The 21,570-nt window shown below is 41.3% G+C and overlaps 3 protein-coding genes across 3 annotated transcripts; all 3 read left to right on the top strand.

Moving 5' to 3' along the window:
* Positions 1–5,080: 5,080 nt before the first annotated feature.
* On the top strand, positions 5,081–12,899 carry actr1b (actin related protein 1B). Its single transcript, XM_061260841.1, has 11 exons — positions 5,081–5,278; positions 7,064–7,128; positions 7,228–7,303; positions 7,509–7,634; positions 7,917–8,041; positions 8,179–8,395; positions 9,036–9,128; positions 9,486–9,660; positions 9,775–9,836; positions 10,559–10,599; positions 11,003–12,899. Exons 1-11 carry the CDS (start codon positions 5,231–5,233, stop codon positions 11,103–11,105), a joined length of 1,131 nt encoding a protein of 376 aa, XP_061116825.1. The 5' UTR covers positions 5,081–5,230; the 3' UTR covers positions 11,106–12,899.
* A 459-nt stretch (positions 12,900–13,358) lies between these two features.
* kctd9a (potassium channel tetramerization domain containing 9a) lies at positions 13,359–19,746 on the top strand. Its single transcript, XM_061260012.1, has 12 exons — positions 13,359–13,528; positions 14,109–14,230; positions 15,141–15,184; positions 15,274–15,370; positions 15,780–15,838; positions 15,929–16,057; positions 16,534–16,601; positions 16,701–16,796; positions 16,921–17,070; positions 17,228–17,333; positions 17,441–17,574; positions 17,877–19,746. Exons 1-12 carry the CDS (start codon positions 13,481–13,483, stop codon positions 17,991–17,993), a joined length of 1,170 nt encoding a protein of 389 aa, XP_061115996.1. The 5' UTR covers positions 13,359–13,480; the 3' UTR covers positions 17,994–19,746.
* A 102-nt stretch (positions 19,747–19,848) lies between these two features.
* Positions 19,849–21,534, top strand: LOC133140252 (progonadoliberin-1-like). Its single transcript, XM_061260013.1, has 4 exons — positions 19,849–20,361; positions 20,570–20,708; positions 21,151–21,246; positions 21,450–21,534. The coding sequence occupies exons 2-4, from the start codon at positions 20,571–20,573 to the stop codon at positions 21,489–21,491; spliced, it is 276 nt and encodes a 91-aa protein (XP_061115997.1). The 5' UTR covers positions 19,849–20,361; position 20,570; the 3' UTR covers positions 21,492–21,534.
* Positions 21,535–21,570: the final 36 nt, after the last annotated feature.

The raw sequence follows: 21,570 nt of genomic DNA, 5'->3' as shown, positions 1-21,570 counted from the left end.
GAAAGGCGCATCTGTGTTTGGAGAAACAGCACCTGTTAAAAGCACTAAGGCTTTTATCATTTGTTTAATAAACTGAATAACCAGATCCAATATGTGTCTATAACAAACCACATATTGTCGAGCAGAAGTTTACCTGCTGTTGTGTCTCAACCATGACAGCACTGTCCATGAAAGAAAATCCCAACCATACCTGTGAAAGAACCATTAACCAACCATTTTCCATTTGCTAGATAGCAGAAACTCATTCTGCACATACTAACCTATTACTAATTTAGTTTTTAGTTTTTAGGTGTAGTTTATAATTTCTACACCATTCATTCGGTAAGTCATCTTACATTTTTATTCAATGAAATTCAAGTCTTTCCAAGACACAAGATGGCTGAGAGTGGGCAGGTGGACCTCCATTACCCTTTCCATTACCAGTTCATCTGTAAAGTTTTTGTAAAAGCCCGAGTCACACAACTGATCAACAACCCACAGAAAAAGACCCACGGCATTGTAACTGCCAGTACCCTGAGCTACTGTGCTAACCTGAACCAGACAGGTATGTAGAGAAGTGTTGAAGAAAAGTGCAATACTGCGTTTGTGTACTCGCTTGAGAAATGCAGTCTCAAGCGAGACTCTTCTTGAGAAACAGAGCATGTTCCATGGACCCACAAGATTGTGGTGTTGGCACACAGCCTATAACATGCTTGACTCCCCTCTGACAGTTCACATCAGCATTCGATGAAAACACAGAGCACTCCCTCAGGCTGCCAGACTCCATTCAGTGAACTTGTTATTCAGAGAGAAGGCAAGGGGAAGAGGTGAAACGCGGTGAGGAAATCACAGCTTTCTTAAAATACGTCCAGTTGCAGTCTGAGCAGGTTACTTTGTCTTGGGTATATATGTTATTGTTTTGGAAAATGCAATATTAATGTGTGGAGCCTGAAAGCTCTGGCTTTGTCAGCCATGTTGGACATTATAATATGTCTGACTGTCTGTTTCTTCTCTATTTTCCCAGCTAATTCCAGCTTCATTTATTTTAGTACATCAGCTGTGCAACCATTCTCATAAACAATGAAAGTTTTATTATTAGTACTATTTTTTTTTGCCTCAACCACAGTGTAGTACATGCTGGACCCCTTCTGAAAGTTCTGTCCAAAGCTTCTAATCTGGTGGTATCATATGGGTTTAAAACTGTGTTGTAATGACTATAGAGAGTGAGTACCTCCCTACAGAGCAGCCAGGTCTCTTTCTTCTCGGCATGTTTCAATCCCATTTAATATGTATTGATGCTGTGTTAAATTAATAGCTCCCCGCTCACAAATTTCTCTTTCTTTTTTTTTTGATGGACTGATTCATTAAATTAAATCAATATAAAGGCAAGAGAGATCAGAGAAGAATACATCCTGATGACAAAGATGTGATATACATAGGCAACTGGCTGTGTACCTTTCAGAAGAACATTAATTTCAGCCCTTTCTTTCAGAGTCTAGGATGCAGTCAGAAAACAGTGGATTCTGTTACAATCACAATTGTATTGTTGTTTACTTGACGATCTACTGACATGGACACAGTGTGGTAACTAACCTCTTATCTGATATATTTTCAAACAGCCATTTCCTTGTCCACAATGCGAAAAGACAGTACACAGAGACAGAGATAAGTTCTGGGCATGGCCGCTGCATTTTGCCAATAATACAACGTTAAAAAATGAATTATCTGCTCTAGATGTTTGTGTAGTCTGACCAGGGCACAGAAACAAAGAAAATGTACCCTTTTCAAAGGAGATAATAGCATAGCAACAACATTCACCAAATTTAACTCACAGCAAGTTATCAGGTTACATTATTTCCTTTATAGTTTTCCTTTATGGGAGCTGCTGGATTAAGTTTCATTTGATTTGTTTGAATAAGCTAAAGTAAAAGCAAACACGTAGAGATACATATAATTCCTTGTAACATATCTGCTCATGTGCTTTCTCTGTTTTTGTGCATTTGTTATTGTCCTCTGCACTTGTAAGTCGCTTTGGATTAAAACGACTGCCAAATGACTAAAATGTCAAATGTAAATGTCCTGGTAGGTGCTGCAGCTTGTGGTGCTGAATGACTGTTCAAACAAAGTTATGTCAAAATCTGTATTTCAACTGTCCTTTGACAATCTAGCTGTGGTATACATTCTGTATATTATACTAATTAAATAAAAATGTATAATATGTAGGGATGTATTCCATGTAAATACATCTTACTTCATGATTTCAGCCAGTAATACAGAATAGTATTTATTTGAATGATTGCAAATGTAAACAATTAAAAATACATCATGGCTTGTATTTCAACCTTTTATATTCATTGCAAGTCCAGGTGTTTTTGTGTTCTTATAAGTCACAAGATGAAAATATCTGTAACATTCCTATCTATCTGAGAAACATAACAATGGATTATGCACAACAAAAGTCAGACATGGATGAGACCCAGCTGTTCCTTGCAGAATTTCTCCCTCGGTTTGTACTGATTATTCTCATTTCTATTCTCAGTTTGCCCATGTGAGGTTGACAACCTCCCACAATGCAAAACATTTTTACATGACAACATTATGTTTGCATTTAACATTTGACCTTCTCCCCAGGTCAAATGAAGCACATAATGAATCTCCTTTCAAACAGGGAGCCTGATGTAGACTTGATTATGCTGGCATATTATAAATCTGACCCCAACAACACAACACAGTTTTGAAAGCTTCACGTTTCCTGAAACATATGGATAAAGTGCCCTCTGGTGGTAAATGAATTTAATGCCACAGGAATCGAAAATGTCAAAAGCAGTTTATGTTTCACTTCCCTGTGTATTTTATATATTATTTAATTCCGAAGAGCATGGATAAAACAAAATGGAGACAATCAGTGATTCATTTTCCTCTATATTTTAATGAGCACAGCACCAGCAGCTGCAGGTTGCCAGATTGTTTCTGCTGCAGATGGATCACAGAAGATTTCTGGAGGATTATCATTGAGTCATTGGTATGACAGGATGGTGGGAAAGTCCATAATGTGACAAAGAGGTTTAGCACGCTCCACTACATCTTGGCCCTTCTTATTCTTTGCTACCTGGGAAAGAATGGAGAATGGCAACTGTTCACTGAGCCCAGTTGGCATCACTCTGAACGGTACCATGGCTCTCTGCTAAATAATGCCAAGTCTCTCACAAACAGACACTCCAGCGTTTTGTCAAATGGAAAAACCAACATATGTCACTCGTGAAAAGGTGTGCCATTGTTCAAATGATCCATTTTATTTGCATCTCTTTGTATGATATAACACTGTTAACACTGTCTTCTCTGCTTCACTTTGTCACATTGATCTAATATCATGTTTGGAATCGCATGTTCTCCGCCCTTTCAGCACACACCTAATGCCCCTGCACCTAGCCACAGTGTCTCTCCCCACAAATCAAGATTGTGACCTAGAGATTGTGATTTATTATTTTGCACATAGAATACCCTCAGTACTCTTAAATGACCACACCTTCCCCATAGGGGATTGCAGAACAATTCATAGTGGCATTGTGGCTGACCCTCCCTCCCTCATTAAAAATAAAATCTCATAATAGATGAGGATTTCCACGAGTTATCCCCCTGCCCCCACCTCATGCACATCCCATAGCCTCAACAGGTCTTGTACAAGGCGGCCTGTAGTGTAGTGGTTAAGGTAAATGACTGGGACACGCAAGGCCGGTGGTTCTAATCCCGGTGTAGCCACAATAAGATCCACACAGCCATTGGGCCCTTAACCCTGCATTGCTCCAGGGGAGGACTGTCTCCTGTTTAATCTAATCAACTGTATGTTGCTCTGGATAAGAGCGTCTGCCAAATGCCAATAATGTAATGTAAAAGTACAGTATGGAAAACAGAGCGAGCTCCAGCACAGTTGTGCTTCTACTCCTGAGTACAACAGGCACATCTGGAAGGATCTCCTCTCTAATCTTTCCCTTTTGTGGACTCACCCTATACAAGGAAATGACAATACAGCAGATATACTTTCCAATTTACACATATAAGAAGGACACAAGTCAAAATCCTTCATATCACACAAATTAATTAGTGCAGTATAAGAATTGTCATACCTGCACATTATTCATTAAAATTATAATCTGAAGGTAGCGTGTTTAGATGTTTATTAGATTAGAAGCAAATTCAATATAATTATTTTCCATCCATCCATTATCTTAACCATCCTGAACAGGGTTGCAGGGGGGCTGGAGCCTGCAGCATACATTGGGCGAAAGGCAGGAATACGCCCTGGACAGGTTGCCAGTCCATCGCAGGGCACACCATTCACTCACACACTCAAACCTATGGGCAATTTAGACTCTCCAATCAGCCTAACCTGCATGTCTTTGGACTGTGGGAGGAAACCGGAGTACCCGGAGGAAACCCACGCAAACACGGGGAGAACATGCAAACTCCACACAGAGAGGCCCCGGCCGACCGGGATTCGAACCCAGGACCTCCTTGCTGTGAGGCGGCAGTGCTACCCACTGCACCATCAATAGAATTATTTGGATATTTATAATTATGACTATTAGGTTACATGGCTAAATGGAAGCCTGTGGGAACCATAATTATCAGGTTCATATTATGAACACTGATCTGGTATAATACCATGGTAGAATATTACTATACCAAAAATACTTCTAGAATCGTCATCATAATCTTTTGGTTTATAAATAGAAATCTTGAAAGAGTCTTCTCAAGTCATAGATCTCAATGCCACTGCTTTAATTGCATGTAGATGCTTTGAATTTTGTAATCAGGGCTGGGAACATAATGGGAATCAGTGATGTAGTTAGAATTCTCGTGAAGACTGATTCTTTTCAGAGAACAACTGCATAAGCGATCCATATGTAATAAGATCAGTGAATCAGCGGAGCATTTGCGCACTGATGAAAACATAAAACCCGGTACCCAGGGAACACCCATGGAAAAGCATTACTGTGTACCGGCAACTGCTAATTTGATTGGTTTGTTGTAGTCGCATTCTGTAGTTTCACCAGAAGCGTTGTTGTTGATTGGCCAATCGGAGGGTCTGTCGCGGAATGGTTACGCCCAGAACCCAGTGCGTTAGGTTGACACGAAAGGACCTGCTAGCCGTAGCCGCCTGAATCTGAAAATTACACGGGGATCTTTATATGGTTGGCTGAAATAAAGAAAGAAAATAACTGCGATAAAGACAAAATAGTTCTAACTCACCATGGAGTCCTACGACATCATAGCCAATCAACCTGTGGTAATTGATAATGTAAGTAGCCTAACCACTTGCTAAATTTATAGCTAACTATGACATTACAAGCTACTAGCTAGCTAGCTAGTCTGCTAGCGTTACATCCTGTAGTCATTGTTTACCTAGGTGGCTATGCTAATTTATACGCAAATAAAAAGCCTTCCATTGTCATTTTATCGGAATTGTGTACAAAATATTATGGTTGGAGGGACCCCACGCTAGCTAGTTGCTTATCTAATTAGGGAGCGTTTTGTGTAAAGCTAGCAAGCTAAAATTTCCACACAGACAATGAAGAGATACAGTGGCATTGTCGTTTGACATTAAATGACAGTTCCATTTAATTATAGTAGTTAGCTAGCAAGCTAGCTTACATTGGCAAACAAGAATGAGCTACATTGTATTCACAAATAACGAAATTGGATGGCTCGCTAGTAGCAACACAGTCCTGTGTCTGGTTAGCTTAGCTTGCATGGTCTGACGTAGCTAACGTTAGCTTGCCAGATAAAGGATGATGAGCTGTCTCAGCGAACCCCACCTTAGCTAGCGAACGTTAGCTAGCTAGCCAGCTAATGACTGATAAAATAACGTTAGGCTAGATGCATAGTCGAAGCGCATTAGCCTAGTCAGGATGAAGTAATCTTTATTTGTATTCTATTAAATGTTTTCCCCTTGGTTGTTTTTGTGTGATCTAAACGGCGTGTTCCTTGTCATGTGCTTTGCCTTCAGCTTCATACATGGCAATTGTACTGCGCTAAGCTAACTTGATCTAGCTACTAAAACAGGCAGGCTCGCTCTAACGTTCCCCTTTCTTCAAATCGCATCTTCTAGCTGTAATTTAGGTACATTAAATTGCACATTTTAAAAGTTATCGATTGGAGAACTGAATATCCTGACGAGTGGTTCTCATACGTAACGTTACTTCTTTATTTTCAATCAATTAATCAGGCTTCATTTATAGAGCATATTTTGTACACATTTGCAACATAATGAGCTGAACAGAAAAATTAAAATAAAGAACAGAAAAATCTGTTCTTTATTTTTCCCATGCAACCTAGTCAGTCTGGGTTTAATCAGTGTAACTTAATAATAGCATGCACTTTAGTTATTATTGTTAATTAGCTACGTGGTATTTTGGCTTGTCAGGCATGTGACAACTTTATGTGCACTACTAGCTTTAAAAACCAAAGCACTGTAGGTGCAAATCTATAGAAAGTTCCTTTACCTTTGGGGTAAGCACAGGCCAATTCAGTCACTTTTAATGATTGGACTATGCAAGGTACATTTAAAATAGTCTCCCCATGAAACCTTAGAGGTCCCCACCTTAAGTATTTTGGGGTGGCTATGCCTTCTGTTTCTTTTTTCATAATTTTTGGTGAATTTCCAGCATCCATGACACCTTTCCAGAATTTTGAATGTGCAAACAACTGCGGTACCAGTGAACATAGGAAGTCAGGAGGCTTGGGGGAAGTGAAAGGGAGTTCTGACGGCTGGTGGCCTGCACCCTGCAGCACTGTCGTATGACCAGGCAGCAAACAAGAGGAGCACTTATAGTCTAGGGCTGCCCTAATCAGTGCACATGCACACATCCAAATGTCAGCACTGGTGTGGGGCAAATGGTGACTAATCGAATGCATTAAAAAAAAACCAAGATGCCCCCAAGAGCAGTGGCAAGAAAAGAAACACAGTTGTCAAAATGGCTGTAAAGAGGGGGAGAAATGCATTCCTTTCTCAACATCATGTCTGTTCATGTGGCTTCAAACCGGGTTTCTGCATAATCATGACTGTGATATCTCCCTCTTTCAGGGTTCAGGTGTGGTTAAAGCAGGATTTGCTGGAGACCAAATCCCAAAATACTGCTTCCCAAACTAGTAAGCCTGCTTCAGATTATGACTTAATACTTATTTTCTGTCATGATGCTTGTTGTAAGATCTGTGACTCATCCTTCTCCTTCTGTCGTTTAATACTAGTGTGGGACGTCCCAAGCATGTGAGGGTCATGGCGGGGGCACTTGAAGGAGACCTCTTCATTGGCCCCAAAGCTGAGGTAGTGGTCTCATTGCTCTCCGTGTCCTACATGAAGTAAAGCAGTAATGCAGCCGGCAGCAGTCCTCTCTCTGGAACTGCCTTCCATAGAGGACCTGACCAATCCCATGTCTCGCATCTCCAAAACAGTCCCTGACCCAAGTCCTTTTCCCATTAAATAATTGCGTGCCTCTGTATTTTCTTGCTCTGTGTTTTTGTGGCTGTAGGAGCACAGGGGGCTGCTGTCAGTGAGATATCCCATGGAGCACGGCATCGTCAAGGACTGGAATGACATGGAGCGCATCTGGCAGTACGTCTACTCCAAGGAGCAGCTGCAGACCTTCTCTGAGGAGGTGACTTGATAATGGTCTTTTTTTTCCTCACAATGGTGAACACACTTCAGTCTAAGTATGCTCACTCATGGAAAAATCAGTCAGCCGCCAGATTGAAATGCTAAATTTACCCCTGTACAGCAGTTTTTGCTTGCCACTCTTTTGAACCGAAGTAAGTTCATAACAGCTTAATTAGTTACGGCTTGGGCATTTGCATTTTTTATACAGTTTGAACCCGCCAAACTTAAAAGCTTGTGGTGTGCATTCCTGCCATTTCACTCTCCATCCTGTTATTTTTCCCAGCATCCTGTTCTGCTCACGGAGGCCCCTCTGAACCCAAGTAAGAACCGGGAGCGGGCGGCAGAAGTGTTCTTCGAGACCTTCAATGTTCCAGCCCTCTTCATCTCCATGCAGGCTGTCCTGAGCTTGTGAGTGGTTGAGCCGATCGAAGAAACCCTCCAGTATATCAGATATCAATGACTGTCTGGTAAAAAGAAAAGTTGTTAAGTGAAGTGATAGGAGTCAGTGGTAAATATTGGTATCAGATTGGTCTCCTCCTTCACAGATACGCTACAGGGCGCACGACGGGCGTGGTGCTGGACGCAGGCGATGGGGTGACCCATGCCGTGCCCATCTACGAGGGCTTTGCCATCCCCCACTCCATCATGAGGGTGGACATCGCCGGACGAGACGTGTCACGCTACCTGCGGCTGCTTCTGCGTAAAGAGGGCTACGACTTCCACACCTCGGCTGAGTTTGAGGTTGTGCGCACCATCAAAGAGGTACGTGATGGTAGAAGGCTCACTGCTGTTGGGTCAAATAATTCTTTGATATCTTTATACCCATTACAGTGGTCACCAACCCTGTTCCTGGAGATCTACTGTAGGTTTTCATAGCAAACCCAAATTTGGCACACTCGATTCTACTAATTAGCAGCTTAACAGGATCTTTAGCTGTTGAATGAGGTGTGCTTTGCAGTTGGAGGTTGGAGTGAAAACCAGCCGGACAGTAGACCTCCAGGAACAGGGTTAGTGACCCCTGCATTAGACCATTTGTGAAATTCCTGAAATTACTGGCCATTTGACAACCGACTGTTTTCATCAATATTCAGGAAGAAATAGTTCTTTCTCCATTGGACATTTTGTTTGGTAACGCTTTGTCAAAATTTCTCTGGAATTGTCAGGAGCAGTTTGGCCCAAGTCTCCACTGTCCTGCCTTTGGTCCTTAAAGACAAATGTCTTTTGGACTCGTTAAAAATTTGTCACTTTTTGGTGAGAGTGATCATTGACCTTTCTGAACATTCTGAACATTCTGAACACTGCACAATGTGTTGAGCAGCATCTCTTCTAGCTCTCAGCGTTTTGCCATCAGAAACAGCAGAGATGGTGGTATGGGCCTAACTTTATTTTTGTCCCTGTGCAGAGGGCTTGCTACCTGTCCCTGAACCCCCAGAAGGACGAGACTCTGGACACAGAGAAGGCACAGTACACCCTGCCTGACGGCAGTACACTGGACGTGAGTCACTTTAAATCTGCGAGTCAAAGCACCAAGCAGCAGCCAGCACATTATATTCACTCTTTAGGATGACTCCAGTACCAGCCACACTCATCCACTTAATCACACATTCTAGGTGATGTCACAGAAATTTTATAGGGCGGCCTGTAGCGTAGTGGTTAAAGTACTTGAAGTACATGTAGCCACAATAAGATCCACACAGCCCTTAACCCTGCATTGCTCCAGGGGAGGATTGTCTCCTGCTTAGTCTACTGTAGCTGTAAGTCGCTTTGGATAAAAGCCAAATGACTTGTAATGTAATATGATGCTTGTGTGTTGAACTTGCATGTTGGACAAACGGTGTCATCCCTCCCGCAGATCGGACCCGCCCGGTTCCGGGCCCCCGAGCTGCTCTTCAGGCCTGACCTGATCGGGGACGAGAGCGAGGGCATCCACGAGGTGCTGGCCTTCGCCATCCAGAAGTCGGACATGGACCTGAGGCGTACCCTGTTCTCCAACATCGTCTTGTCTGGTGGCTCCACGCTCCTCAAAGGTGCCCAGTGCGGTCCAACGCACACTTCAGTCTCCCTTCTGTCTCTGCCCTGCTGCACTTGATCTTCACATTTGACTTCTCTCACTCCAACACCTCTTGTGTTGCTCTCTCCAGGTTTTGGTGACCGTTTGTTGAGCGAAGTGAAGAAGCTGGCACCCAAAGATGTTAAAATAAAGGTGATTGCTTCTCTCTTGCTTATTATTACTTGTTACATTCCCATGTCATCAATTTCTGTGGATGACTTTTTGAAGTGCATAGAGTGTATCCTGCTGCACAGGTAATAGTCATCAGCAATTTCTTTGGTCCCCAAATGTTTCTCATTATTAAGCAATTGATTGTTGCAGTTACATTGAAGCTGTCAAGACAGTGATCATAAAATATATTCTGAAATAACAACTAGCAACTAAAGGGCCTCTTCTGAAACACTCTGTTGAATACAGTCCGGTTAGAGATGTTTAAAGTGGTAATATAGTTACTGACGCTTTAGTGACACGGACTACCAGTGCAAATTTCACATGAATGTTTTTCATTCTATATAGTTCCTCAAATAAGTACAATTACTAATTTGTTGCTGCACATCACAAAATGTCTGCACCATTATTCAACAATTGCAGGTGGTGGGGTGTTCTTTCATCTCTAGTTATTTGTTTTTAACATAGAACATATAAGTAAAGAAACTCATTCTTCCTAGAGTTCACTTCTAAATAGGCTAGCATCATTAGTAATGGGGAGAGTGGGCTAGGACATAACTTGTTCATGGTCAGTGCAATAATAAATATAATGGAATAAATACTCTGTATGAGAACTGAGAAACTAACCGGTGTCTAGGTTTAAAGTGAAAGGGGGTGTCCTTTTAACCAAATTGTAATTTCATCATCACCCTTTCTGTCCTCTGCAGATCTCTGCACCTCAGGAGAGATTATACTCCACTTGGATTGGGTAAGAGCCTCCGGTTTTTAATCGGTGCAAGCAATGGATGCATCGCTTTACTGTAGATGGTGCTGTATCATCCCATTCAGATCAGCATTAAAGGTGGTGAGCCATGGGTGCTGAACAATGATGGCTGTTAACTGTTGTAAGACCTCAAGACAGTTTGAATGCAAGTAAACTATATTTAAACAAATATTCCAGGACTTTTGGTTGTGACTACGCATTTTTGACAGTTATTGCTCTGGTTTAGTGCTAATATAGTCACACCAAAGCTAAGGCATGTGAATGCTCTTGTTGCTTCATCCTGCCTTTTCTGCTTCTGTTATTTATCTTAAATAATATTCTAAAACCTGCAGTCTAGTTGGGTTGTTACTTGGTTTGGCTGATCATCTCTGTCATTGATCCTTTGCAGTGGCTCCATTTTGGCATCACTGGACACCTTCAAGAAGATGTGGGTCTCCAAGAAGGAGTATGAGGAGGACAGAGCCCGTGCCATCCACCGAAAAACCTTCTAATGAGAGAGGCCGCATGGCATTTCAACCCTGCCCAGACCCTCTGGTCCGAATTCTCCAGCTCCTAAATGCCTCCCTCCCTGTGCAGCTTGGCATGCCTTCTGTAACCCCACCTCCCCACCCCATCCCACCAACCCCCATGTCTCGGGGAACCAGTCAGGACTGGCAAAGGGTTAGGGCAGGCATTCTCATACAGACCCCCTCCCCACTCCTACAAACAAGGCTTTCTGTTGCATCTCAAGATTGTGGACCTTTTTTGTACACATTCGGGGCAAGGCTATACTGCTAGATGCAAGTATTTATTGTACCATTTGACAGGCCCACTATGATATCATCATATCTATTCTAATGACAATGATGAAGGTGAATGTTGTAGTATACATTACTGTACAAAATCCATTCCAAAAGGATCAGGTACTTGCTTTTGTTTCAGCTTTTCAGGCCTTCCAGTGTTGAGGCACATACGACTGGTGCATTTAGGTCTGAGGAAGTAGTCACCTGATTCAGTTTTCAATTATATTTATTTACCGATGACACAAATAGTTTAACGGTTTATGAAGAAGTTGATGGTAGGGAAATTTACCTTAACTCACACTCCTATGCTTCTTAGACACTGTATTTTGTTTTATGTATGTCTCCATCCGTGTCTTAAGTAAGGGGGATAACATTTTATCTGAAACTGAGCTTGATCATACTTTCAAAGTAGCTACCGATTTGTAGTGACCAATTTTTGTCATTCATATATAGATATATCAAGAGTGGCATACTGTATATTGTGCCTGTATCAGCAGTCATAGTTCCAGTTTTAGCCTTTTGTGTTGGACCACAGGGCAATTAATCACTGTTGTGTTCTTTTTGTTATATAATCTGTCCTACACAAACCGTATGGGTAACACTAAAGTTTGATGTGGATCATCGGAGTAGTTGTACTGTCTTTGGGAGCAGTTGTCTGGGAAATCTTTAGCTCTCCGTACACATCAGGCATAATTGAGGGGAACCAATTTTTTGAGGAGGCCTTGTGAAGGTGTTATGACCTTGGCTGACGACCCACCAAACGGTGTCATTTTTTTTTTTGGGTGATGCCAGAAAATTTGACTCAAAATTGTAATGAATGCCCAGTTAGAATTGAGTATTTAGGCCAAACTAGTTTACAGAGACCTGCAATTGTTTTCTCTATGAGTTCCCCAATAAAAATTGTAGCCTTACAAATGTTAATATTAATGGTGTAATGTTGAAAGCGTTACTGTAGGTCATGGCTGCCCAACCTTGTTGTTGGATATCTACAGTCTTGTAGGTTTTCATTTCAGCCAAAATGTGGCTTACCTGATTCTACTAATTAGCAGCTCAATGATCTCTTGCTGCTGAATGAGGTGTACTTTGTTAAGATTGGAGTGAAAACCTACAGGATGGTAGATCTCCAGAAGGTTGGGCAGCCCAGCTGTAGATAAAGAGGATGCTTAAAACATGTTTATATTATGTATGTGCAAGCAAAATTGAACACATTGATAGTAATTTTGTGGGAGGAGGGCATTCAGTGGTGTGGGTAGTGTTCAGGTTATTTTGTCCATCTCCCAGCCTTGAAGTTGATAGCCTGTGTATCTGCATTGGAAAAATAATTATGCTTGGATATTTTTTAAGGCTAAAAAAAATACATTGGCCCTTAATATTGTTGCTCAAAATAAAGAACATTAAAATGGCACAAAAACAAAATAGGATTGAAATGTCCAATATTCAAGTGTTGCTTCTACTTTTAATTTTGTATTCATTATAATAAATAAATTAATGACTGCTGTCTGAGATTGACTTATCTTGTTTTCTTTTTTGTTTACAGTTTTGTTTGCTGTTAGTTCAAGTTGTGTGATTTCATTGTATTTTCGATTCAGAAGACACTGCCTGCTTGTCAATGAATAACTGAATAAAGCGCTAAGATAACCAACAGAATTACTGGGGAAAAAAATATACCTGTTTGATGTGAAAGAAATGAAAACAACCAAGCTTTTCAGATAATTATCACTCCGTAGCCTACTAGTGGTGTTAGTTCTATGTTTTAACACAATAGTGAAGTTAACATTTTTTCCGTCCGAATTCCAGTCATAAGACGTAAGTCAATCTACCGTGATGGTATTACTGGCGTTTCTGATAGGCTATGTTGCCTTTGTTGGCTTTCATTTACGTTTACGTGGTTGGTCAGATAGTGAGCTACGTCATTCCATGTCGTCTATGATTGGACATTGTTACAGTTTTGGGTTAGGTGTAGGTTGGCCTCATAGGAGCTCTTTCTTTCCATCAGTGGCTTTTAAGTTTCAGAAGATAGTGTACATACATGTAGCTAGCTATTTTTGTTTTCTGTAAATAATATTTAAAGCGTCATTCAAATAATGAGAAGAGTTACTCTTTTCGTAAATGGAACCACCAAAAATGGGAAGGTGCGTAAACAATACAGGACCAGATTAATGTAACGTTAGCTAGGGCTATCCATCTGGACTAATTTAGCAATCCACTGAACTCATTCAGAAGAGGCTGCTAACTAGTCTAATTAGATAATCACTGTCTAGTTAGACGTAAAGTAGTACGCTAATTAATGGCTTTATCTAGCGATATCCCTATGTTTAACTGGCAATTTAGAGTATACTATGGGCGCAATTTAGCGTACCATAGGTTGTCCGCTGTAAGTCATAGTTGGTTAGACTAGTAGCTAAGGTACTAGCTATATGCCTAACTTTAGGTGCGTTGTCTAATAGCACATGTCAACTAGACTACCTTACTAACTATCTAGCTAAGTAAGTTTTTATAATTAGTTGCTACAAGTTAGCTATAATATAATCATGATGCATACTAGCTAGCTGTCAGTTCATCCCGGCATGCAATTTTAACGTTACTAAAATCTGATAAATAAAATATAACATAGCTAGCATCTGAAATTGCTCGTAAATGACTTTCTTGACAGCTATATAGTCCAAGGTCGGTATTAGTTGTCGAAACTTTCACCTTCAAATGTATTACCAGGTTGTGGCAGTATATGGGACCTTGGCCGACTTGCTGTCTGTAGCCAGTAATAAACTGGGAATCCGAGCCTCCAGCCTGTACAATGGTAAAGGAGGCCTCATCGATGACATCGCGCTTATCAGGTGAGGTAACTGGAGTCGAAGATGACCAATACAATTGCTAGCTAGCCAACTCTAGCCAAGCCATGTACCTATCCTACATGGCATTCTATGCCATGGTATCTTACAGCTTGACTTTCAAAAAATTAATAACTTGCAAGAAGACACTCACAAAAGCTTTTTGAACTGGCTTTAGAGAAAGAGACATTCTAATTTACAGGGATACAGAGATGCAAGGACTTAACATCTCAGTGATGGATAAAATCATACCTTGCAGTCCAAACCATTATTATATCCATCCTCCCTCCTCATCCAGCAAGCGGAGGTCCCTTGGTTCCCATAACATTCAGATCTGAAAAAAAGATCAGACCAGCCCTGTCTGGCCTGTCATGAATTTCTATTTTATCGTTCTTTCTATATCTTAAACAAATATGTTTAAATATGTAAGAGATTGGTCACACTTTACAACAAGGGTGCATCAATTGACATTAACATAGTTGTTAACATGAATTCATTGATGTACTGATACATTAATTAATATTTAGTTAGATTTAGTTACATTAGCAAACCATATAATAAAACAGTTAACTATAAAAAAATACATTAAATGTTTTTTTTATTTAAATATGAATTGGCACTAAAGTAGTTGTTAACATGAATTAATGATGTACAAATACATAAACAGAGCTGTGCAGACAAACTGTTCGTTAACAACTAGACTAGATAATGACAATATATCTATAATATAAATTTTTCAAAGGATTATATAAATTTTCTTTCTAAATAATCCATAATGCTTTTACCTTGTTTTGAATTTGTTGTTATTTTTCCCTGTGCTACTGTACACTTGCTTGTTAAAAATAATTAAGTGACATAAAATTATTGGTGTTTATATTACTTAAAAGTTTTTTACAATTGCCCTATTGTCATGCAGAGATGATGACGTGCTCTATGTTTCTGAAGGAGACTCTTTTGTTGGTGAGTATGGCTTCCATCTTGTGCTCGAGTTTATTGTGAAGATGTGTTACAGCTGTGCATGTGCAAAATGCCCGTGTTTTTACCACTAGAGCCCCTGAATGACCTCAGGGCTGCAGACGAGCGCTCTGGAGCTCACACCGATTGGCTGACTCTCAACATTGGAGGCCGCCTCTTCACCACAACAAGGTAAGCTGGCCTGTCTTAATTATGAATAATTGGGGCATAGCATTTTCGCTTTTCAGGGAATTCATCAGGTTTTATTTGTCATTTAGAATATTTATAAACTGCTGGTAAAAAAATAAAAAAAAAAAATAAAAAAATAACTTTGCAGGTGAATTTTCTTTGGTGAAAAGCAATGGGCCTGAAGATATGGTGAAGATTGGCTAAATATGTGTGAAAAGGATTTTCCCTGAGTGCTGATCACTGAAAATCTGCGTATTGTGATAATGCTGGAACTATATTATACAAACAAATTCAAACATACCTGCTAGCCTCAGTAGGTTAGAATGTGTACACCCAGTTCCTCCATATGAATAAACTGAGGGCCATTAATCAGCAGAGGCGTTGTTGTGACAGTGTCTGACTGTGTCCTCAGGAGCACCCTGGTCAGTAAAGAGCCCGAGAGCATGCTCGCACACATGTTCAGAGACAAAGGTGAGTCCTCGGCTTTGTAACAAAATGCTGTCTTAACTCAGTTGAGTATTGCACTCTGGACCTTCATGCGTGTTGTCCCCCTCCCTGCAGATGTGTGGGGGAACAAGCAGGATGAAAGGGGAGCTTACCTGATCGACCGCAGCCCGGAGTACTTTGAGCCCATTTTGAACTACCTGCGGCACGGGCAGCTCATTGTCAATGAGGGCATCAACTTACTGGGTGAGTGAAGCCAGTCAGTACCCTTCATCACTACAGACAGTAGGCAGCCAGTCGTCTGTAGTGTACTAGCTTGTATGTTCAGTGTTCTGCACTACTAGTCTTCAGCAATTTAGAAGTGTCTCCATGTCAATCAACCACATATAAGTTAAAATGAGTATTTAACTTATTTCACTTATTTTTGAATGTTTACACCTTCCAAATGGACAACAACATTTCATAGGTAGTTTTAATGTTTAATGCTTTTAATGCTAATAATGGTCATATGCTTGCATAATAAGTGTATACAATCCCTTCTGTAACGACTGAAACATTTCTGATTGATCGCAGTTCTGTTGTGAGACCATTGGATAAGGTGGTGCCAATGGTATTGGTGGTTTCAACAGGCTTAAATACAATAATGTCTTGCAACATGCGCTGTAATGCTGATTTTATAATGTATTGCGGACTGAGTGGTTTTCCCTTTTATTTAATCTCAGGAGTTCTGGAGGAGGCACGGTTCTTTGGGATAGAGCAGCTTGCTGAGCAGTTGGAAGTAGCAATAAAGGTATGTCTAAATAGTCTATGGAAAGATTCTTCATGGAGTAAGGGTGCCCTTTGACCCTTCTTTGAGCGCCTATGTGGCGACTTTTGTCTTTGTTCCCAGAATTCCCAGCCCCCAGAGGACCATTCCCCCATTTCCCGCAAGGAGTTTGTGCGATTCCTGCTGGCCACACCCACCAAGTCTGAACTGCGCTGTCAGGTCAATTAAAAGCCTTTTTTTATCTAAAGCTAATGTGTGAAAGGAAAATGCAGGATATACAGTGCTAATGAAATGGATTTTGAGGCCCCAGTGATGCATATCCATATCTGTGTCCTTCCTCCAGGGTCTGAATTTCAGTGGGGCTGACCTCTCCCGCCTTGACCTCCGCTACATCAATTTCAAGATGGCAAACCTGAGTCGCTGTAACCTCACGCATGCCAACCTGTGCTGTTCGAACCTGGAGCGAGCAGACCTGTCTGGGGCTAACCTTGATGTGAGCTCTCTCTGCGCAACCTGCTGTCACCATACAGAGCTGTTACTTCCATGTATTTAAATCTGTATCAAATGAAATTACCCAGAATTTACCCAGTGTGTAAATTCCAGAAAAATACATAAGTGATGTCATTTAAAGGGTTGTTTGTCTGTTCTAGGGTGCGAACTTGCAGGGGGTGAAAATGCTTTGTTCAAATGCAGAGGGAGCATCTCTCAAAGGCTGTAATTTCGAGGATCCCTCTGGCCTCAAGGCCAACTTGGAAGGTCATATCTGCCAATTTCTGCATCAAATCAGCAATGAACGACTATTCTCATGCTTATTGTGTGTATATGGCCAGCTTTAGATGCTGATTTCTGGACTCTGTTCTCAGGCGCCAATCTGAAGGGGGTTGACATGGAGGGCAGCCAGATGACCGGAATCAACCTGCGTGTGGCCACGTTGAAGAACGCCAAGCTGAAGAACTGCAACCTGCGGGGTGCCACGCTGGCGGGCACTGACCTGGAGGTGGGCAGCTGGCAGGAGACAGCAGTGGGGTCCCATGTTCAGAGCGCACTGTCACATTACTTAAATTTTTACAAAGCCTGTATAGTCCAATATTTACCACAGCCTTTTTACAAGTGAACTGTACTTTAAAGGACACTTGTTTGACTTAGCAAGACCAGAAGGTATTAGTTATGATGTAACTGGCAAACAAACTACTGTAAGTAAACCGTGTCAGAGAGGTTTTTTAGATAAGGAATATATTGTACTTTCCTGGCATATACCAGCAGCCATTGGGTTAGCGATATCCTTCTCTTTCCTTCCAGAACTGTGACTTGTCTGGCTGTGACCTCCAGGAGGCAAACCTGCGGGGGTCCAATGTGAAGGGAGCCATCTTCGAGGAGATGCTCACCCCGCTGCACATGTCTCAGAGCGTTAGATAGCCTCTCGGCCTCTCGGCCCTGTTCCTGTGCATTCCTGCAGGCTGGAGCTGGCCTCTCCCGGCTGCCTCGCCCACCCTGCCTCCGAGCCCGCCAGCCAGCCGCAGAAACCCGTAGCTCAAGCTCCCCTGGAACTGTATGCAATCCCAATATCTCTCCTCTATGCACAGCCCTGGCAATATACCCAATCTGTTCGCTTTATTCTCTTGCACTAGGGCACTTCCAGGGTTGTCATTCTTCCACGTGTGCGTCGATCGTTTATCGCAGTGTCAGAATGTAAGCGTGGCACTATTCGTTGTGATGTCTGTCCTAATAACCAGTTCATATGTGGTGTGTAGGTCGTGGTAACGCTGCGGACATTCGAGGTTCACAGCCGCTGTGTCTGTCTGACGGCTGAGATATATACGTGGTTGAGAGGTTTCTGACTTCTTATGGATGTAGGGAGAGAGAGAGTGTGTGCATGTGCGCGTGTGTTGTAGACGCTGGCTTTAGATGGATATGTAAAATTCCAGAGACGGGGTGAAAAGGTACCGTCAGCATGGCAGAACTATCAGAGTAACCCTGCGTATGATTTGAATATAGGCTTGGGTGCATGAAGGTCGGATGTAAAACCGTGGTCCGGTACGTAGCTCTTATTGTGAATTTAGAGTACACAATGTTAATCTGTACATGTGCTGTTTCTCGCACTCCCCTCTAGTGTGTAGTGTAGACCTGATGATTGACATTGGCTTTGAATCTACCTCCATCTCAGCCATTTTCTGACTGGCTTGTATGTTGCTTGTATTTTGTTGATGTATATGCTGCCTCTAATGGCAAAGGAAAGCCATCACTCTGCATCTATACCCCCGCAGATGAGTATTGCTGCTTCTAATCTTTGGATTTGAGGTGTGAGGACAAGAAATTCATGGAAATATGAATATGTACCAAATATTGTTTCACAGTTGTCATGAAGCTTTTCTGTCTTGCACCAAATAGTAAGTGGAGTACAGTTGTAAAACAACACTCCCCATAGGATAACAATATTATTGGCTGGATTTCTCTTTTTCTTATTTATATTGTATATGCTTGGCACCAAAACACGGTCCACACCCTTGTATATTTGCATGCATATTCCAATAGGCCCGTTAAAAATGGTCAAACCAAAATCATTCGTATCTCCCTAATAATGCTTCATGAAGCAAATCATTTCCAATTGAATGTTGTGCATATCAACATGTAGCCCTAAAATATTTCAAATCTAGTGCTTCCCAAACAGTACATTTTGCTTTGATACTAGAAGGATTGCTATCACTGCTGGACTGTGATTTGTTTTTTTATTGTTTTTTTTATTTACATTGTATCTGTTGTCAAACTGTAAATTCAAGAGGTGTGGATCAGGCTTACATTACTGAATTTAACCATGGTTACCGTAACTGGCAAGAACCTAGTACGGCTTTCGAAATGTAGGTGCAGCCATTATTTTCCCATGGTACTCAGTCTTTCTTATGGCAATCAAAAAAATAATTTTGCACTCTGAGTGCATCATGCTTCATATATTTAGAACCTTGAAAAAAGGGGGAAGGTTATTTATTTTAATATATATTCAGCTATATTTATGTACAGAGGAGTTCAGTTCTTTTTTAAGACTGGGTATATGATTGCTTCCCTATACTTTCACCCAGTTCTGTGATAATTGCACTCACTCAGCCAAGGAAGTGTATTTTCATGAATGGAATGGACTGTTAAACAAACAAATTGAAAACATACCGAAATGTCATCTGTGTTGTTTTTATTTTGCATGCATACATACACACACACACACAAACATACTCATAAAACCAATGCATTATTTAAAGTCTTGTTTATTGAAGACTTGTTCTGAATATTAACCATTAGAAGTCATTCACTCATTCTTAAGCAATGGTCTTTGTGTTTTTTTTAACCAGCATTTACATTGGGGGATTAGACTGTCTAAGCTAAAGATGAGTTCCTCATATAGACACTGGAGTGGGCCAATGTAGGGATTATGTTAATAGATTTATTTCCCAAATGAGAATTGTCTTGAGCATTACCATGTAGATAAAATGGAACATTTGGAAAGTGGTGCAGAGACACTCATTTCATGCTGTGTTTATCTGTCACGGCGCAGAGGCTTAAGTATAATGGACGTATTCTAAAGCTTTTAAAATGCTCTCCAGGGTGTCAGGAAGAAGGATGAGTGCTGGGTGTATGTAGTTTGAGTGCCAAGGTGTGCGTTAAATCCCCCCACGTCCTGGTTGTCACACAGGATCAAGACTGAGTATAAAAGTCTTGGGTGGAGTGTAGGTAAAGCATTGAAGTGACTGACAGAGAAGAGAACAACTTCTGCCACCCACAGTGCCCATCTGACAAGGTGAGTGAAAACCTACAAGCGTTTATTTATTCACGCCTGTTCGAATTTTCAGACTTTTTGGTAACTGTAATGCGTGCATAAACGGTAATTAACAGCTTTTAGTGGCAAATGTGACATGTGTCAATTGAAGCAAATGTAATCGGAGGCACAATCAAAGAAAGCCATATTTCAAACTTCAAAAAGTGCTAAGAGCTATTTGTGGTTCCAGAATGGCAGATAAGAGCTCCCTCTTGTGGCTGGGCCTGGCTGTGACACTGGTGTGTCAGGGGTCTTGTCAGCACTGGTCTTATGGCCTGAGACCCGGGGGCAAGAGAGGAGCTGATAGCCTACAGGACACGCTGCAAGACGTACGTGATGCATTGATTACACCTCCCAGATTTCCTGTACCACAGAAATGCATGCAGGCATGCGTATACGATCGGCGCAACAAGAGTTCAAGGGGAACTTTTCGATGAGATGATAATGAGGGGCAAAAAAAAAAAGTATATCAAAGCTGTTGGAACACCCCTGACCATAGCTGAAAAGTTATTGATTAAATGAAAGTAATTTATTGGTATGGTTATGAATTGCTGCTGTTCATATATTCCAGAGTATGAGAATAGGTGCAATGATAAGTGTGGTCACAATTTACTGACAAACTAAACCATTTTTTTTTTTTTGAGAAATTGATTAGTAATTAGTAACTCATTCAAGAAATCAGTTTGAAAATACAAACATGACCTGAAGCCCAGAATGGTGTGGGAGGACTTGCCTGTAAAGGTAATGGTGGCTGTGGGATTGGTTCCACAGATTATAGAGGAGCTGCAGAAGCTGGACACCTCCAGTTTGCCCAGCTGCAATGACCTCTCCCCCCATATTACACTTTCCAGTCTGAAGGAAATACTGGTGAGAACCGTGGCATGGAGTGTTTCACAATCTCTCTGTGTCACCCTGGTTTAGCCTGTATGTAAACTCAACTGTCTGTCTCCGGAATATTTTTGTAATATTTCTGGTACTGCTTCCCTTCAGAATCTTTTTTCTAATGTTTGTACTATCATTTTAATAATGCATTATGGGGTGTCTCCTTAAAATTGCCTTTTTTTTTATAGGCAAACCTGGCTGACAGAGAAACTGGACGCAAGAATATATAGCAGATATTGTGCATGTGTTCCTTCAATAAAACATGACTGTGCCTTCAGCGTCTCTTTGGTTATTTTGTGTGTGCTTTTG

The sequence above is a fragment of the Conger conger genome, chromosome 11 (assembly GCF_963514075.1).
Source record: "Conger conger chromosome 11, fConCon1.1, whole genome shotgun sequence".
In the NCBI taxonomy this organism is placed as follows: Eukaryota; Metazoa; Chordata; class Actinopteri; order Anguilliformes; family Congridae; genus Conger; species Conger conger.
Note: the sequence above shows the minus strand (reverse complement) of the source record. Positions and strands in the feature narration are given on the sequence as shown.

Bases quoted from the DNA above. Each gene is read 5' to 3' on its own strand.
- actr1b (XM_061260841.1), top strand. From the start codon at position 5,231: ATGGAGTCCTACGACATCATAGCCAATCAACCTGTGGTAATTGATAAT. The intron at 5,279-7,063 runs GTAAGTAGCCTA...TCCCTCTTTCAG, and splicing joins AACCTGTGGTAATTGATAAT to GGTTCAGGTGTGGTTAAAGC. The intron at 9,837-10,558 runs GTGATTGCTTCT...TGTCCTCTGCAG, and splicing joins CCAAAGATGTTAAAATAAAG to ATCTCTGCACCTCAGGAGAG.
- kctd9a (XM_061260012.1), top strand. From the start codon at position 13,481: ATGAGAAGAGTTACTCTTTTCGTAAATGGAACCACCAAAAATGGGAAG. The intron at 13,529-14,108 runs GTGCGTAAACAA...ATGTATTACCAG, and splicing joins GAACCACCAAAAATGGGAAG to GTTGTGGCAGTATATGGGAC. The intron at 14,231-15,140 runs GTGAGGTAACTG...ATTGTCATGCAG, and splicing joins GATGACATCGCGCTTATCAG to AGATGATGACGTGCTCTATG.
- LOC133140252 (XM_061260013.1), top strand. From the start codon at position 20,571: ATGGCAGATAAGAGCTCCCTCTTGTGGCTGGGCCTGGCTGTGACACTG. The intron at 20,709-21,150 runs GTACGTGATGCA...TTGGTTCCACAG, and splicing joins TACAGGACACGCTGCAAGAC to ATTATAGAGGAGCTGCAGAA. The intron at 21,247-21,449 runs GTGAGAACCGTG...TTTTTTTTATAG, and splicing joins CCAGTCTGAAGGAAATACTG to GCAAACCTGGCTGACAGAGA.